At 45.1% G+C, this 19,683-nt stretch overlaps 1 protein-coding gene across 3 annotated transcripts in view; it reads left to right on the forward strand.

Moving 5' to 3' along the window:
• POU2F3 (POU class 2 homeobox 3) overlaps window positions 1–19,683 on the forward strand; it is a 116,830-nt gene that overhangs the window by 53,493 nt on the left and 43,654 nt on the right. For 2 of the 3 annotated variants that reach the window (XM_040425159.1, XM_040425151.1), the window contains exon 3: window positions 16,350–16,384. In XM_040425159.1, coding sequence (XP_040281093.1) covers window positions 16,350–16,384 — 35 coding nt within the window. Of the gene's footprint in view, window positions 1–12,324; window positions 12,486–16,349; window positions 16,385–19,683 lie in introns of those variants that run through there. The other variant, XM_040425167.1, reaches the window with a different exon arrangement.

The raw sequence follows: 19,683 nt of genomic DNA on the forward strand, positions 1-19,683 counted from the left end.
TCCCATGCTATCAGATCACCTAGGCCACTGACGGGCCAGGAGACACTAGGGGCAGAATAGTGGAATTATTGGTTTTGAATACTTATACCACGCACTGCCCCTTGTATGTATGAAGGGATCATTATGTAAATCAGCCCTATCACAGCATCGCCATCTAGTAAAAAACTGTATTGTCTCCACCACTACTGATTGATGTCCTTAACTAATGAAACAAAACAAATAAATAATAATAAAAATATAATAAAACATAATGCGGTTCATACCACTGTATGATCCCCGTCCCGATCGGTGCTATACCCATGTCGCCAGGATAGTAAATCGCCGTGTATATTTACTCTAACTCTAATGTAGAATGTTATTACATTCATCTGGGCCGGTCTCATTGAGGGGGCGGCACAATAGGGGCGGGATGGAGTATGCGGCAAAGCCGCGCCTCCTGCATCCTCATTGGCCGTTCTGTAGGCGGGGTCCAGTAGAGGGGAGGAGGACTCTCCTCATATTCTGTGCACCTGAGCGGCCGCGTTCGGCCACCTCGTACTTACAGCTGCAGTCTCTGCAACGGAGGCTTAGCAGCTTTTGAATATTTATCCTGTTAACCACAGATACACGCTCCTGACGAGCCTTATGGCGAAACGCGTCGAGTGTGGTGTGGGGATGAATTTATGTTCATATGCATCTGCATTGCGCTCATACTGCAGTTGAGGTCTGCGGTTCTCAGCCCTCTGCAAGTAAATGAGCAATGGCAATCCAGTTCTGTCTGTTTCACCCAGCTTAGCTCAGATCCAGTGATTCGTGTTTGCAGGGCCGACTCTCAGACATCCGTTTTAATGAACGGATGGATTCAATTGAGATCGGCTTCTGCAGGCAGATGTTTATCACTGGATTAGTCTATTTATAACTTTAGTCGAGGGATCCATTAGCTGGCAGTGATTCAGAGCACTCTGACCGCGATATAGTGCTTACCTCTGTGGATCTGATGAGTACGGCCCCATGGCCCTCTACTTTAACCTGCAGCACAGCACCAGCCTGCGGCACTTCTGGTGACCCCATCCGCAGTCGTATTTACCGCATTGGCGGTTTTTAGGTCCGTACATCGACCCTATACTGAGTGGATGGTGTCCTAGAATTTTAATATAGGTTAGCTCCCCTTCCTTTTGTTTTTCTGATTAATAAAGTAACAGTTTTAACAGAAATATAGCGTTCCTTACGACAGTGATTTAATTTTGATAGGTGGAACGTATACAACACATCAGTTATACCAGTGAAATTTTAGATGGTAAATGTGGTGCAGGGATGGATGCTTTTCTATATACCAACTATTGGTTGACTTACTTTTACATCAGACTTGTTAGTAAATCGGGACCACTGTGTCTTGTGATTGTTCCCATTGTGCCCAATTAATTTAGCTTAGGCAGGGCCCTGAATCGCCTTAAAGAGTCAAATAAACAACCAATGGTAGCAAAATGACCACTAGTGAGCGCCAATCCTAGACAAGACAAACAGCTTTTTCTCACTTCCTTTATTTCATAAATAAGCAGCTCAACGCGTTTCGGGGGGTAAAAACAGAATCTCCCCCTTCTGTTTTTACCCCCGAAAATCATTGGCCCATGCAGCATCTCTCGCAGCAAGGCCTGGAAATGCTGCATTCTGCCAGCCCTCTGTGATGCTGGTAACATGTCCGCCATTTTGTGTTTGTACTGGGAGTCTAAGTACGTTGCCACCCAGTACTGGTCCTTGCCCTTTATGCTTTTTATACGGGGGTTCACACTAGAGCATGAAGGCCCCCATTTGCACTAAATTGGAAGCGGTGGAGTGCCCTGACTCCTGCTTATCACCCAGGAGAATGTCGTCCTCGGTCTCCTCCCCCCAGCCAAGGACAACACCAGGGATCCCTGAAAAGTTTAAAGTCCCCCTCAAAGCCTGCTCTTCTTGCTCCTCCTCCTCCCCCCAGCCAGCATCCTCCTCTGACTCCTCTTCAGACTCCTGCTGACTTGTCTCAGATGGAGTAGCCCCCCCTGGAAATTCATTCAGCATTGCGACTTCCTTATCTTCCAGCTCCTGCTCCATCAATGACACAACGCAAAGCACACTGCAGAAAGAAGGCGTAAGTTACAATGTCGCTGATGGCGCCCTGGCTGCGACTGACCAGTTTGGTGATCTCATCAAATGGCCGCAGAAGTCTGCATGCGTCGTGCATGAGCAGCCACTGGGGCAGTGAAAAGAAACCAAGCTCCCCAGAACCTGTCCTGCTGCAGAGTTCGTACAGGTAGTCGTTAACGGCACGTTGCTGCTGGAGCAGCCTATCAAGCATATACAAGATGGAGTTCCAGCTTGTCGGGCTGTCACAAATCCGTCTGACGGGCAAGTGGTGTCGCCGCTGAATGTCAGCAGTGTATGATCTTCTAAAATGACCACAGATTTTCCTGGGCTGCCGCAAGACGTCCTGGACCCCGAGGTATTTGGCAATGAATCGCTGCACGACTAAGTTCAGGACGTGCCCTGTTTCAGCCTGCACAGCAGATTGGCACCGTTGTCGCACACCACTTTACCAACTGTCAAATTGAGCGGGGTTAGCCACTGATCGGCCTGTGACCGCAGAGCTGAAAGCAGTGGAGGACCGGTGTGGCTCTTGGCTTCCAGGCACAACAGCCGCAGCACAGCATCGCAATGTCTCACCTGGGATGTCGAATAGGTTCTGGGGAGCTTGGGGGACACAGCGGAAGTGGCGGTAGCAGTGGAAAAGGAGGAGTCATCCGAGGAGGAGACGGAGGATGGAGTAGGAGGAGGAGGAGAAGAAGAGGCAGGCCTGCATGCAATCCTTGGCGGTAACACCAAATCCACACGGGAGCCACGGGTTACATGCTTGATGGCCATCAGAAGGTTCACCCAGTGGGCAGTAAAAGTTATGTACCTTTCCTGCCCATGTTTGCTAGACCACGTGTCTGTGGTCAGATGTATCTTGGCACCGACACTGTGTGCCAGAGATATACACACTTGCCGCTGAACGTGGCCATATAGCTCTGGGATGCCCTTCTGGGGAGAAATATTTCCATCCGGGGACCTTCCATTGCAGTGTGCCAATGGCCGCAAATTTTCTAAATGTCTCCGAGTCCACCAGTTTATATGGCAGTAGTTGGCGAGCTAACAGTTCCGACAACCCAGCAGTCAGCCGTTGGGCAAGAGGGTTATCCGGCGTCATCAACTTTTTACGCTCGAACATTTGGGCCACAGAAGCCTGCCTTCTGCCAGATAAATGCCACGACAGCACGGTGGAAGGTGGAGTGGAGGACAAATGGGAGGAGAGAGGAGAAGGAAAAGGAGAGGAGGAAGGACCTGGAGTGCCGGGAGTGTGGCTTTGTGGGTTCTGATGGGGTTGCTCCCACTGAGCTCGGTGATGAGAGGCCAGGTGCCTTCTTAAAGCGGTCGTCCCTAGGTGAGTGTTGGGCTTACCGCGACTTATGCGTTGACAGCACAGGCTGCAGATGGCAACATATTGTCAGCAGCTGACACGTTAAAAAAAGCCCACACTGCGGAGCCATGTGCCGGCGTCCTGGGAGCGCCAGAAGTGACCGTGTTTGGTGGATGGCTCGCTCCAGATACATTTGCTTTTTGCCTACTGTGCCCTGCAAGCTCTGCCTGCTTCTCCTCCTTCTCTCCCTCTGAACTCCCCTCCTCTTCCTCTCTTGTGGGCACCCACGTGACGTCCATCGACACGTCATCATCGTCATCTTCACCACCACTGACATTTGAGATCTCGGAGTAGGCAGCAACAGCGGGGACCTCCCTCCTTGAGCTGATCTGGGTACTGACGTCAGACCTCTGGGTGGCGGCCGTTGCCTCTTCCTCATTCCATGTCAAGAATGGCTGTACATTGGTAAGGTCTGAGAATGGATGGGAAAATATAAATAATTCCTCTGACTCGAGTGGAGGGGCTATGGTGGTGGTGGTGGTGTATTTGGGGGTGCACACAGCAGAAAGTGAGGAGGGTGCAGATATAGAGGATGAGGAGGGTGCAGAAGCGGAAGGCTGAGTGAGCCACTCAACCAACTCTGGTGCACCCTTTAAAGTAATCGCACGCGCCTTCTCCAACTTCCCACTTAGGCGAAGGCCTGGTGCACCTGCCCGACCCCTACCACCCCTGCGGAACGGCCTGCCTCTTCCTCTGCCTGTCATTTTCAAAATGGCCCTGTGCCTAAGTCCCTAAAGAAGAGCAGTATTTGTGGAAGCAGGTATATATCGCAGGCCTCAATCAGTATTTGGTGGAAGCCGGTATATCGAACCTCTTAATCAGTATTTTGTTGAAGCAGGTATATCACACCCCTCAATTATTTTTTTTGCCACAACAGTTGTATCACACCACCCTGTTTATTTAGGGAAACAGGTATATCGCAGCCTTCAATCAGTATTTTGTGAAAGAAGGTATATCACACCCCTCAATAAAAATTTTTTGGGGCAACAGGTATATCACACCTGTTGCAATTAGTTGTTCCAATAGCGTTTGTCCCTCTATATAGCTGCGGTATCGCAGCAGAACTTCACACAACTGCTGCACAATACAAATGCACTATGTTAGAAAGTATATTATAAGTATCACACCCCTCAGTATATCGCACCTATCGATAGCACACTTATACCGGTCCTTAAAAGGACTTTTGTGGCCCTATTAGCTAGCGTTTGGTGTCCCTAACAGCATGTCCCTGCTCCACAAAGCAACCTCTCCCTACACTGGCAAAACACAGAATGTAAAATGGCTGCCAGATCGGGTTCTTTAATAGGGTGGGGATCTGTCCATGTGCTGAAACGTCTCAATTGGCTGTCCTGTCCCACCGGATGGATGTGTCATGGGTCAAAGTTCGGCACAATGCAAAAGAATATGGCACCGGCGGAAATTGCCATATGTTCGCATTTTCAGCGAATCGCGAACGCGCAAAGTTCGCCGCGAAACGACCGCCGGGCGAACCGCAAGGCCATCTCTACTAGACATGCCTCCACAATGCACTCGAAGACATTTTGCCAGTTGACCGACTTAGAAAGGGGGCGCATCATTGGACTGAAGCAGGATGGTTGTAATGACAAATTCCCTCCATATAGGCTGTTCTGCCTGAACTGGTAGGTAGTTTTGGGAGCAGTGATTACGTGAGGGCACATATACATGGCGAACAGGCTCTGAAAAGCCCAGAAAGACCACCATTAGAGAGGATGATCTGCTAATAAGCATGAGCGGCTCCAACAGTTTCATTGTCCACCATCCAGACACAGGCTAGCTGGCACCTTCATTACACTGCACTGTCCCTACCTGGACCATTTCCAGGTACTTAGCAAAAGGAAATTTGGTGTCACTGTCACTGCTGCCTTCATTTGCAGTGGCATCGTAAACGAGAAACCTGAACTGCTCCAGACTAGAGCTGTTTCATCTTTAAAGATGATTCCAGGTCCTGTTTGGGATCCCTCAAAAGGCGGGTTTGAGTATGGAGGCCTGGTGGTGAGCTCTTCATTCCTGCCTTTGCTGTGGAGAGACACATTGCACCAACTGCTGGTGTCATAATCTAGGGAGCCATCACATATGACCTTAGTAGTGATACGAGGGACCCTAACAGCTCAGCGATATGTGCAGGACATCCTGTGTTCCTCTCATGGCAGGGCTTCTAACTAGCCGTTTTCAGCAGGATAATGCTCAACCACACACAGCAAGGGTTTTCCAGGAATGTCTCCATCAGATAACACTTCCTTGGCTGCCCGGTCACCAGATTTATCACCAGTCAAGCATTTATGGGACCAGCTGGGTTGCCAGCTTCAGCAACTTACGAGCGTGATGGATCTACAGGCCCAGCTGTAACATCTGTGGGCAAATTTGCCCCAGAATACCATACAGAAACTGCATGCCGCCATGCACAACCATATCTCATCTTGTATCCAGGCTAGAGGCCGTATCTCATCTTGCATACAGGCTAGAGGCCGTATCTCATCTTGTATCCAGGCTAGAGGCCGTATCTCATCTTGTATGCAGGCTCGATGACATATTTCATCTTGCATCCAGGCTCGAGTCCGTATCTCATCTTGTATCCAGGCTAGAGGCTATATCTCATATTGTATCTAGACTAGAGGCAATATCTCATCTTGTATCCAGGCTAGAGGCCGTATCTCATCTTGTATCCAGGCTAGAGGCCGTATCTCATCTTGTATGCAGGCTCGATGACATATTTCATCTTGCATCCAGGCTCGAGTCCGTATCTCATCTTGTATCCAGGCTAGAGGCTATATCTCATATTGTATCTAGGCTAGAGGCAATATCTCATCTTGTATCCAGGCTAGAGGCCGTATCTCATCTTGTATCCAGGCTAGAGTGCGTATCTTATCGCGTATCCAGGCTTGAGGCTGTATCTTATCTTGTATCCAAGCTAGAGGCCGTATCTCATCTCGGCCATATCTCATTTTGTATCCAGGCTAGAGTTGGCCCAACAGGGTCCTAGAGCCTCCTTTTAATTGTATAGTTTCACCAATAAACGTATACTTTCACTGTAATATTGTACTGAAGAAGAGAAGATCGGCAGTGCAACCAAGGTATGCAGTAGGGATTCCACTGGTTTAGCACAAGATACTTTATTTAAAATTGTCCTCATAACGTGTTTCGGAGCGTACCAGCCTTTTTGTCAGGTAATAACAACTCTTGTTTTTTCCTGACGAAAAGGCTGGTGCTGCCACCAAATCGCGTTGCCAGGAGAACTTTAAATAAAGTATCTTCTGCTAAACCAGTGGAATCCCTACTATATACCTAGGTTGCGCTGCTGCAATACCCCCAATCTTCTCTTCTTCAGTGTATGTTTCGGAGGGCGTCCCTGGCTGCACCTTGGTGATTTTGTTGTAGTCTGCTCTGCAGGTTGTTTCCCCCTGAACGCAACCCCATTAGGTAAGAAGCACTCCACCCAGTGTCTCTGCTTGTCTCTTGAGGTCCTTCCTATGATGCGCTCTCTTTCTCTATTTTCATGATCAGTCTCCATACAGTATTAGAATGTATGGGCTCCGATGAGCTGAAGTAAGTTAATCACAAAGTCGCGCGTAACTTTATTGAATAACTTCGGTAGTTCGTTTTTAAAGAGGAAAACCACTTTAAGACTTGAAATCTAACTTGGCTTCGGTTCCGACTAGTACCTGAAGCCATTGTCACACCGGACACAGCTAAAAATATCAGAAACTTGCTGACATATAGAAATGATGACACACACTTCTTACGACAAGTGGTACTAGAAAGATGATTCACAATGTGCATCAGTTTTCAAGCATTTTGATCTAGTTACCACTGACTTTATCAGAAATTGGGCAAAACAAATGAATTTCTGTGCATTTGTTACCTCAGATTTTTTTTTTATTTGTGCGAAAGAAAGGTACATGAATAAAATATGCATGCTTTTATTGTATTTTTCGCTTTATCAAAAGCACTTTCATTATGGAAGCGCTCACTAGTATGCAGGAGGAGAGCGGTGAGTGTAGTTGTGCTAGCGCTGGCTGTATTCACCACACTCTTACTATTTTTAGCTATACTATTAACAGGTAGATGTTAAGACTGCATAGATGACAGATTCCTTAAAGGGGTTGTCTGGGCTTTTCATATTGATGAGCTATCCTCAGGATAATTATCAATATCAGATCGTCGGGGGTCCGGCGCCAGCTGTAGGAAGAGAAAGCACACGCAGTGCCTACGTGCCTTCTCCAGTCTCTATTCCTGCTCGCCGATGCTACGTAGACAACGAGCAGGAAGAGAGACAGGAGACGGCACAGCGCGTGCCTTCTCTTCGTACACCCTGTTCTTCTGGCACATCAATATGAAAAGCCTGGAAAACCCCTTTAAGACTATAGCGTTGACAGACTCCCTTTAAGTATCCAGAGAAGACAGACTCCTTTTCAGACTAAACTCCCTTTAAGACTATAGAGTTGACAGACTCCTTCAAATTAACCCTTTCAGCGTGGACATAATGGTTCTCATTTGAATGTCAAACACTTGTACGCTTCGTCATAAAAACTTTGAGCCTCATTTAGGGAAATATGTCCTTCAGACCAAGCAGCGATATGGAAATGAGCAGGTTATGCAAATACCATGGCACAGTTCTCACAGTGAAAGACAGCGCACATGCACAATATAACCACACGGCACTCTGAAGCATGCGTGTGGGTGTACATACAGTGAAGAACAGAAGTATTTGAACACCCTGCGATTTTGCAAGTTCTCCCACTTAGAAATCATGGAAAGGTCTGAAAGAGACAGAAGGGTGGAAGGGTCTCTGAGAGACAGAATATTAAAAAATTTCAGGAAATCACATTGTATGATTTTTAAAGAATTTATTTGTCTTGCACTGCTGAACATAAGTATTTGAACACCTGAGAAAATCAGTGTTAATATTTGGTACAGAAGCCTTTGTTTGCAATTACAGAGGTCAAACGTTTCCTGTAGTTCTTGACCAGGTTTGCACACACTGCAACAGGGATTTTGGCCGACTCCTCCACACAGATCTCCTCTAGATCTGTCAGGTTTCGGGGCTGTCGCTGAGCAACACAGAGTTTCAGCTCCCTCCAAAGATGTTCTATTGGATTTAGGTCTGGAGACTGGCTAAGCCACTCCAGAACCTTGATATACTTCTTACGGAACCACTCCTTGGTTATCCTGGCTGTGTGCTTCGGGTTGTTGTCATGTTCGAAGACCCAGCCATGACCCATCTTCAATGCTCTGACTGAGGGAAGGAGGTTGTTGCTCAAAATCTCACAATAAATGGCCCCATTCATCCTCTCCTTTATACAGTGCAGTCGTCCTGCCCCCTCCTCAGGAAAGCACCCCCAAAGCATGATGTTCCCGCTTCCATGCTTCACAGTAGGGATGGTGTTCTTGGGATGCAACTCATCCTTCTTTTTCCTCCAAAGACAACAAGTGAAGTTTAGACCAAAAAGTTCTACTTTAGTCTCATCTGACCACATGACTTTCTCCTATACCTCCTCTCGATCATCCAGATGGTCATTGGCAAACGTCAGACGGGCCTGGACATGTGATGACTTAAGCAGGGGAACCTTCCGTGCAATGCATGATTTGAAACCATGACGGCGTAGTGTTCTACCGACAGTGACCTTTGAAACTGTGGTCCCAGCTCTCTTCATGTCATTGACCACCTCCTCCCTTGTAGTTCTGGGCTGATTGCTCACCTTTCTTATCATCAGTGATACCCCACGAGGTGAGATCTTGCAGAAAGACTGACAGTCATCTTTAGCCTCTTACATTTTCTAACAATTGCTCAAACTGTTTTCTATTTTCACCAAGCAATTGCCCCGTAGCCCTTTCCAGACTTGTGGAGGTCCACAATTTTGTCTCTGTGGTGTCTTTTGATAACTCTTTGGTCTTGCCCATGGTAGTAGTTGGCGTCTGACACGTGTCTGTAAAGAGCTCAGACAGGTGCTACTAAGTTAGATTAATGAGTGGAGTAGAGGTGGACTTTTTAAAGGCGCAGTAACAGGTCTTTGAGAGCCAGAATTCTTGCTGTTTCTCAGGTGTTCAAATACTTATGTTCAGCAGTGCAAGACAAATACATTCTTTAAAAATCATACAATGTGATTTCCTGAATTTTTTTTTTTAATTCTGTCTCTCAGAGTGGGAATGCACCTACAATGTGAAATTCAGACCCCTCCATGATTTCTAAGTGGGAGAACTTGCAAAATCGCAGGGTGTTCAAATACTTCTGTTCCTCACTCTACACACTGGATTGAGTTTCAACAAATTCAATGAAATTAAAAAACATTCATCCATACTCACCTGTCATTTATTCATTCACCTTAAAGGGCACCTGTCACATTGTACATTCAGTCCTAATTACAGGCAGCATGTTATAGAGCAGGAGGAGCTGAGCAGATTGATATATAGTTTAATTGGAAATGTTCTAATAAAACCTATAATTTATTCATTTAAATCCCGGGTTATGAGCTAAAGAATCCAGTGGGTGGTCTTATTAGTGTTTGACAGCCTTCCATGTATGGGTATAAATCTTTCAATCACTGAGTAGAACCGCCCACTGGACTCTTAAAGGCTATAGACCTTCGAGGACAATTTTTTTAAATCACTGCATTTTACACATTTTGGACAACAAATAATTTTTTCAGTTGGTCTTTTCAACAGTTTTTCCTCTACAGCTTTCACTTTCACTACATCTAAAGTTTATTGCTCTCTGCCTTACGCTAAATTGTTGCAGAATATGTGAAGATATATATCTAGCTCATGTTCATACAGCGGTTACTACATTACACCTAAGGGCTGCTGCTATACACTACTGAGCTTCAGAGAAATTAGGTATTTGCATCTCCTGGGTTGAGTTTGATAGTAACTCTAAATTGCATAAGATAACTTACATAGTTATTTATGGAAAGCAGAAGTGGAATGACAATCAGATGGGCACGGGTTTTCTTACACAGTGGGGATAAAGGTCCCAATAATATTGAGTAGTCTACATGTATAATGCAGAATAGTAGTTTCAAGGCACAGTTCCAAGCCAGGCATATAACACACTACTAATATTCCCCAATAGCGGCGTATAGACAACATCAATGATGGAGGTTGTAGTACTCTTTCTCCATGTCTCTCTCTAAAGTCTCTCTGCAGAACCTTTAGAATGTAATGAGCTTAGCTGCATAGTACGGTTAACAAAAGACATAAGTCCATCAAGTTCAACCAAGGGATGGATGGGGATAGGAATTAGAGAAGACCCAGATTTCTACACATTAACATAAGCATTGTTATTTAATTTTAAGAATTCATCTAAGACCTTTTTAAAACTGCCCACAGACTATTCCACACATTTACAGTTCTCACAGTAAAGAAGTTTTGACGCTTCTGGAGACTGAACTTTTTCTTCTCCAGTCGGAGGCAGTGCCCCTTGTCTTTTAAGGGAATTTTACATGGAACAGCTTTTCACCATATTTTTTGTACGGCCCATTTATATATTTGTATAAATGATCATGTCCTCCCTTAGACGTCTCTTCTGAAGACTAAATAAATGTAATTCTTTTAATCTTTCCTCAAAACTAAGAACCTCCATGCCCTTTATCAGTTTAGTCACTCTACTCTGTACTTTTTACAGTTCCAGGGCATTCTTACTATGAACTGATGCGCAGAACTGAACTGTATACTCTATGATTTTACTGACACCAAATTTATATATCATAGCTTTTATTTTTTTTGAATACGTAAAAAAAGAAAAGAAAAACTATTTCCATCTGTAGAACTGTGTGAGGGCTCTTTTCTCAGGGACAAAATCATCTGGTGAGACATGAAGTACAGAGAGGAGGTGGGGATGTGTTAATGAGCAGCAGCTTTTGTATGCAGTCTACGTTACCACAGCTCCACATTACCACAGTCTGTCCTGTCCGTCCCCTCTGTCTTCTCATGGACTCCATTCCTACAGAGATTCAGCTGAAGATCTTATAAGCTGTATTCAGGATCATAATCCCTGACAAGCAGAGCAGAGAGAAGGATGAGGCAGCTCTTTAGCTCAGTGTTGTGAAGTAACTTGTACTCCTGTGTGATTAGGACAGGTTTTGTGTGTACTAATAGGACGGTGGCCATTTTATTTCTCCTAATGATTTCACCCTAGACAAAACGAGCCATTATAACTAATTAAAGGTATTTGGGAATGTGCTTATAATAAAGTAATATTATGTAACATTGATTTTCTTAATGAATTGTCATTTTCTTAATTCCCGGAGAACCCTTTTAATGTGTATGGGAGTCTTTAGTGAGAATGAATTCACTAATACTGGTATGACTGCTGATACAAAAAGCTATTCCTATAGTACATACCTTATTACGTATGACAATAAGCTCTCCAAGTGAGTATACTGTCCTTCTGTCAAGTTGATGAAGGTATGCAAATGATTCCTTCTTTGTCCTAAGGCTATCTATGCAAACGAATCCTGTGCATCATTGTGGTCGACATCATTGTGGTCGGGGCCATAATCTCTTCTCTGGACACCTGTCTCAAGGGGACAATGACGGGTACAGAGAGAGCTGAGCTCAAAAAGTGCATGTGCCTGCATACAGTCGTCATATAGTTATGCAGCAGGGCAGATGGTCCACCTTCTTGTGTGACATATGTCACATTAAATATCTAGCGATAAAGGGGTTTGCAGGGATTTGCAAAAGTGTATAAACTATTTATAAATGTTTGATGAGTAAATAGTCCTTGAATGGCTGTCTGGCTGTTTTTGTTATTTTTGGACACCCTGTTCTTCTGGCACACGCCGCAAGTCGTACTTTGCTATTTCCGGCTTCAGGGCACGTCAGCAGTGCAGAATTCTTCTCTCGGTGTGAGCAATCCGTTCCCGCTGTGAGCAATCCCATTACACCTCCTAGTTCTATTAGGTCACTTATATGGACCACCTCCTGTTAGCCAGCTGACGTCTGCTTTTTCGGCACGGGTGTGCTGTTCAGGTGCAGAAGTAGAGATGGCTCATGTACAGTATGTGATGTTGTGCAAGATGACATGTGCATCGGCGGAGACAGACAGGAAACCTAACGTGTCAGGGTACTTTCACATGTGTGGCACCAATTCTCAGAATCTGGCACTGCAACCGTAATGCCCGCTGGCCCCATGAACCAAAGGGTCCATCAAAAATGCTAAGTATTGGCCGGACAGAAACCGCTGCATGCTGCAGTCTGTGTCCGGCTGATTCCCGGCGTTCTCTGCCGGAACTAACTGCTGGATCACCCTGATGTGAAAGTAGCCTCAGACGTATAGCATGTGATCTACCACAACAGGGTATACTGGTGACATCAACATCTGGCGTATATGGATGTCAGTGTGCGGAAAAGAGACTCGTCTATTATCAGTGCATGTCACCTCTCCTGACATGTCTGGTTTAGTAACTGCTTGCACCCCCCCTTGTAATAGCAATTGTGGAGCATCTATTCTTATGACTGTATGTTGTGCCATTCCTTTGGCAGCAGAAGTTTGCAATGAAGGCCCAGCTGGGTGTTACCTGCATGGTCTGACACTGCCAGCACTGATTGGATAGTGTCAGACTGTGCTGCTTGTTCTGCTTGTTTCTTCCCGGGGTGCGGTTGATAAATAATAATGGCTGCATACATTAACATGATATTAAATTAAATCTTACAGATGATCTGTCCGATGTGTACAATAGTAAGAACACAATAATGACACAAGTAAAAGAGGACATGCCCATGTTCTGCATAGATGGAGGCTGAGCCTTCAGAGTAATTGCCTTCTTGTGGCCTTAGACATTTGAGATCAGAGGATAATCCAGGTTAAGGAACCGATAAGGTCATTTATCAAACTGGTGTAAAGTAGAACTGTGTATAATGTCATATAGATTGTAATGGCAGGCACTCTATCATCTATCATCGCATGGTGAGCAATCTACATCACATACACTCACCTAAAGAATTATTAGGAACACCATACTAATACGGTGTTGGACCCCCTTTTGCCTTCAGAACTGCCTTAATTCTACGTGGCTTTGATTCAACAAGGTACTGATAGCATTCTTTAGAAATGTTGGCCCATATTGATAGGATAGCATCTTGCAGTTGATGGAGATTTGAGGGATGCACATCCAGGGCACGAAGCTCCCGTTCCACCACATCCCAAAGATGCTCTATTGGGTTGAGATCTGGTGACTGTGGGGGCCATTTTAGTACAGTGAACTCATTGTCATGTTCAAGAAACCAATTTGAAATGATTCGAGCTTTGTGACATGGTGCATTATCCTGCTGGAAGTAGCCATCAGAGGATGGGTACATGGTGGTCATGAAGGGATGTACATGGTCAGAAACAATGCTCAGGTAGCCCGTGGCATTTAAACGATGCCCAATTGGCACTAAGGGGCCTAAAGTGTGCCCATAAAACATCCCCCACACCATTACACCACCACCACCAGCCTGCACAGTGGTAACAAGGCATGATGGATACATGTTCTCAATCTGTTTACGCCAAATTCGGACTCTACCATTTGAATGTCTCAACAGAAATCGAGACTCATCAGACCAGGCAACATTTTTCCAGTCTTCAACAGTCCAATTTTGGTGAGCTCGTGCAAATTGTAGCCTCTTTTTCCTATTTGTAGTAGAGATGAGTGGTACCCGGTGGGGTCTTCTGCTGTTGTAGCCCATCCGCCTCAAGGTTGTGCGTGTTGTGGCTTCACAAATGCTTTGCTGCATACCTCGGTTGTAACGAGTGGTTATTTCAGTCAACGTTGCTCTTCTATCAGCTTGAATCAGTCGGCCCATTCTCCTCTGACCTCTAGCATCCACAAGGCATTTTTGCCCACAGGACTGCCGCATACTGGGTGTTTTTCCCTTTTCACACCATTCTTTGTAAACCCTAGAAATGGTTGTGCGTGAAAATCCCAGTAACTGAGCAGATTGTGAAATACTCAGACCGGCCCGTCTGGCACCAACAACCATGCCACGCTCAAAATTGCTTAAATCACCTTTCTTTCCCACATCTGACATTCAGTTTGGAGTTCAGGAGATTGTCTTGACCAGGAGCACCCCCCTAAATGCATTGAAGCAACTGTCATGTGATTGGTTGACTAGATAATCGCATTAATGAGAAATAGAACAGGTGTTCCTAATAATTCTTTAGGTGAGTGTAGGTTATTATATCATTTCAATCATTTATTACCCCACATAGCAAAAAAAAATCTAAAACAATTGATATAACACTAATTGATATCGAAATATAAAAATAGCAATATACTGTCCACTCTATCTAAATCCCCAAAAAATGCAAAACATGATCATTCCATAAATATCAGTTCATGTCCTTGTATCTCTCTCAGTCGTATTGATGAATTATCCTCAATAATATAGTGCACAAGTACAAAAATATATATATAAAAAAGCAACAACAATATGTAAAAAAAAAAAGTTAAATAAAAAAAATAGAAAAATAGAAGATAAAAAAGGTGTCCTTTTTATATCAATATTTCCTTTTGATATCAAATCACTGTTTATATTCCATATGGATAAGTTCACGATCTCTCCAATGATGTCATGTCGATATAACTGTTCAATAGTATGCCGGTATCTTTCTGTAGCATTAATATGGTATGGTGAGTTGTATGCCAGAATCTTATTATAGCAGTGGTTGTGTATCGTATTTGCCGGCTTGAATCTCCCGCTACTCTCGCGGTCCACCTGCAATGTAAGGCTTCTGTATCCGTCACTGGCAGCTGGGATTTATACTGGCGTTGGAGATTTTAGTAGTAGATAGTCATTTCTATTTCATCTCGTAACCAGATTATTAAGCCCAGATGCATTTTGGAGCTTGCGTGCTCCTTCTTCAGTGGATTCAAGCCGGCAAATACGATACACAACCAGGTGGGACGCCGAGCGTGTAGGCTCAACTAACAGGGGCCCAGCTAATTCAAGGGGGTGGTCCATCTCTGACATATCAATAGGATGTGCCATCATTGTCAGATAGGTGCGGGTTCCACCTCTGAGACCTTCTCCTATCTCCAGAACCGGCCTTGAAAGTGAACGAGAGCGCAGTGGGCAAGTGTGGCCACTAGTGTTGAGCGAAGTGAACTTCGATCCGAATTTCAGGGAAAACTTGATTCACCGCAAAGCCGAATCTCCTCATGCTTCGTGGTAACGAATCGATTTTACCTGAAATGGGGTAAAAAAATAAAAAATAAAATCATAACCTGTTTGAGCGGGAAGAGCCGGCCGTCGCCATCTTGATTGAAGATCCCGCACAAAATACATCACCGACGTGATGATGTCGCTAGATTTTGGGTTGGATCCTCAATCAAGATGACGATGTCGGGCTTTTTAAAAAAATTATAGACCTTAATATTAATATCAGATGCCGCAATCAGCGATGAACACGGCATCTGAGCGGTACAATAATGGGGGGGGGGGGGTGGCGCAAAGTCATTTATCGCAAAGCAGATTTTATTTTTTATTTTTATTCGGCAAAGCAGCTGAATCGAATTTTCCAGAACTTCGCTCATCTCTAGTGGCCACCCTCCATTCACCGCTATGGGAATTCCAAAAATAGCAGAGCAAGCACGCTCAGTGCGGCTGCTCTCTGTTCACTTCGGGGGCCCCCGTACTTGAGATAGGAGGCATACCCTAGCGATATGCCGTCAATGTCTGAGATGAGACACCCCCTTTAAGGCTACATTTTGCCAGTAAATTCCCCAAAACCTCATGAAAAAAAGGCAGTTTCATTACCAATGGGTGAATGGACCCTGAGCAAAGAAATTGTGGAGGAAAGGAGCAACTCGGGCGTATTTAGACTGTGAATAAAGCTGTGCTCTCTGCGTATTACTTATGTCGTCCATGTTTTTTATCCTAGGTGTTGCGAGAGAATCTCTAGATTTCAGCAGACAGGTGAGTCTCCTCTTCTGGATTTATTTGCTGTGCCTTCTTTTCGTTTACCCTGGCGGGTCCAGCCACCAGAGCAGTGCTGCTCTGTAAGCTCCATGCAGGCTGAGGCCTGCTCTAAGGTCAGTGTGCATGCACCTTAAAGAGCTTCTCTCAATTTAGCAAATGGCATTTATCATGTAGAGAAAGTTAATACAAGGCACTTACTAATGTACTGTGATTGTCCATGTTGTCTCCTTTGCTGGCTGGATTAATTTTTCCATCACATTATATAATGCTTGTTTCCAGGAGTTATGACCACCTTACAGCGCAGATACAAGGTGGCCGGGATGAGAGCTGCAGCGCTTGCATGCCTGTGCGCGCTCTAATGGTCCCAGCCACTGGAGAGGCCAGTGCTTTCTCTTATGTTGTGCAAGCACGACCACTGCTGCTGGATTGCAGGGTGGTCGTAACCATGCAAACGAGCAGTGTATAATCAGAATGATAGATGAATCAAGTCAGCAAAGGAGGCAATATGGCCAATCACAATACATTAGTAAGTGCCTTGTTTTAACTTTGTCTACATGATAAATGCCATTTGTTGGAGTAAGACAACCCCATGAAGCTTCCGCAGGGAATTTAAGGCACCTTCACCTGTGGAACGGTGTCTCAGCAATTGGTTCTAGTTAGCTAGTTTTCTGCAAAGTTCTGCCATTGTCTTGTTTCCCTAAGGCTACATTCACACGACCGTATATGTTTTGCGGTCCGCAAATTGCGGATCCGCAAAACACGGATACCGGCCGTGTGAATGTAGCCGACCCTATGACAGAAATGCCTATTCTTGTCCGCGGACAAGAATAGGACATGCTCTATCTTTTTTGCGGGGCCGCGGAACGGATCTACAGATGCGGACAGCACATTGTGTGCTGTCCGCATCTTTTGCGGCCCCATTGAAATGAATATGGACCCAAAAATACGGCCATGTGAATGCACCCTTACTGTGTATTGACTTCTCTACCTGATTTCACCTAGTCCTTGTTTTGACCCTGTGCTGCTTGCCCTGACCTTTGGACTGCTTACTAGCTCCTATGCATCCTGCCTTGACCTCAGTTTGTTTCTAGACTACAGTTTTGCCTGATATTTTGGTGCTCCTCACCGGTTTCTCTTGACCATGTGGGTCAACAGTCAATTGAACAGAGACTACTCCAAGAGGTAGCAGCCTGGTGGTTCCTCTGCAGCAGAGTCCAGGTCCCTGTATAGGGGTAAAGGGTGAAGACCAGGGGGGCCACTTAGACAACGCCTTTAGGAGAAGCCCTAAGTAAAATCTGTTCAGTGGCCCTGCAGATCCATTTCTATTACAGTAATATTATTACACTCCAGAGGAAGTCCCCTTGTCATGGTTACAGTCCAACGTATAATTAGGTCATTGGAGAGATCTCTGTATTGACCTCTGATATAGTTATACATAGTTATTACATCTCCACCCATTTCATGTGTTACTTTAGTTGCCCAACTTTGAGGCTGCTCTGCTATGTCTTCCTTGTGCACGGGAGCCCGAAATAGTAGACAGTACTGCAAACAGTCCCCTGTCAGAGGAGGAAAGCTCGAGGATTAGTATTACTTATTGACAACAGGCAGCAGATAATCATTATTTTCGCTGACTTCTCTTTGTATCTCTTGTTCTTCAACCTAGTGCAGCATGTCATGCTCAATAGCGAGCACACCCTATTTACATGTTTTTGGATTGTCATTTGCATAGATGATCCCAGCCATTCAGGATAGTTTTGCGTTTCCTTTCAAAGCAGCAACAGGCTTGAACATGTTGAATGAAATGTGATTTCGGTTGTGGACACATTGTTAGGGTATGTTCACACATCAGACGGAACTCCTGCGTACATTATTTCTGCCACAGCACCACTGTCATTCAATGGGGAAAAACTATTAAAGGGGTTGTGCAGGCAGTACATATTAATGATCAGGGGTGCATCTAGCCTTTCCGTGAAAAACGGACCGCAAAACACTGAAATAGGCATACGGTAGTGTAAAAGAGGCCTTACAGTTAAAGGCATACTTGAAAAACATTACATATAGGCCTCATGCACACGACCGTATGTGTTTTGCGGTTCGTATGGCATCCGTTTTTTTTGCGGATCCGTTATTTTTGCGGATCTATTGTAATAATGCCTATCCTTGTCCGCAAACTAGAAAAAAATAGGACATGCACTATTTTTTTTGCGGGGCAACGGAACGGACATACTGATGCGGACAGCAGACGGTGTGCTGTCCGCGTTTTTTGCGGACCCATTGAAATGAATGGGTCCGCACCCTATCTGCAAAAAAAAACGGAATGGACACGGAAACAAACAACGTTCGTGTGCATGTAGCCATAGTGCTACAAAACACACTGGTTAATATAGAGATACTGTTGAATATGCAGAGATAAATGCTTCCACAATGAAAGCACTCATTGCCCAAAGCCTTTGCGCTGCCTCCTACTTGTCCCTACCTTGTGCAATCGCCTCATTGACGGTGCACCCCTGTTAATGAAATGACCTATCCTCAAGATAGGTCATCAATATGTGATCGGTGGGGGTCCATGCCAGCACTGCTTCCTCTTCATTACACTGCCCGTCGTCTCCCTTGCCAAGGCGGCACAGTCTAATTACAAGTGCTCTGTCCATTCAAGTGGAGTGAGTACTTGTAGTTACACTGCGCCTCCAAGACAACGGGCAGTGTAATGAGCAGGAAGCAGCACTCACATGGAACGCCGCCTCCTCTTCAACCAGCTGATCGGTAGGGGTGCCGTGTGTCAGACCCACACAGATCAGATATGGATGACTTAAGGCTCATTCTGGCGACTGCGCCGTGTTTTGCGATCTGCAAATTGTGCATCCGCAAAACACAGATGTCGCCGGTGTGCGTTCTGCAATTTGTGGAACAAAACGGGCGGCCCATTATAGAAATGCCCATGCTTGTCCGCAAAATCTTTTTTGCAGGGCCACGGATTGGAGCAACGGATGGGGAGCCATTCATACGGTCGTGTGAATGAGCTCTTATCCTGAGGATAGGTTATCACTATATGCTGCCTGTACAACTCTTTTAAGGACTTTATGCCTGTTTTCTGGTGTAAAAAGAAGCAAATATGAGCACAAGCTGCCTTTGTAAAAAAAAAAAATTATGTTTGGCCATGTACGCCATGATCACCACTTTCTACCAGGTAGAACAGACTTAAAGGGGTTATCCCATGACTAATGTAAAAAATGAAATTTAGACATCATAAAGTACATGACCATCTCTTTCAAACAAAGCTAGAACGAGCCCTGTAC

Source organism: Bufo bufo, chromosome 1 (assembly GCF_905171765.1).
Source record: "Bufo bufo chromosome 1, aBufBuf1.1, whole genome shotgun sequence".
Lineage (NCBI taxonomy): Eukaryota > Metazoa > Chordata > Amphibia > Anura > Bufonidae > Bufo > Bufo bufo.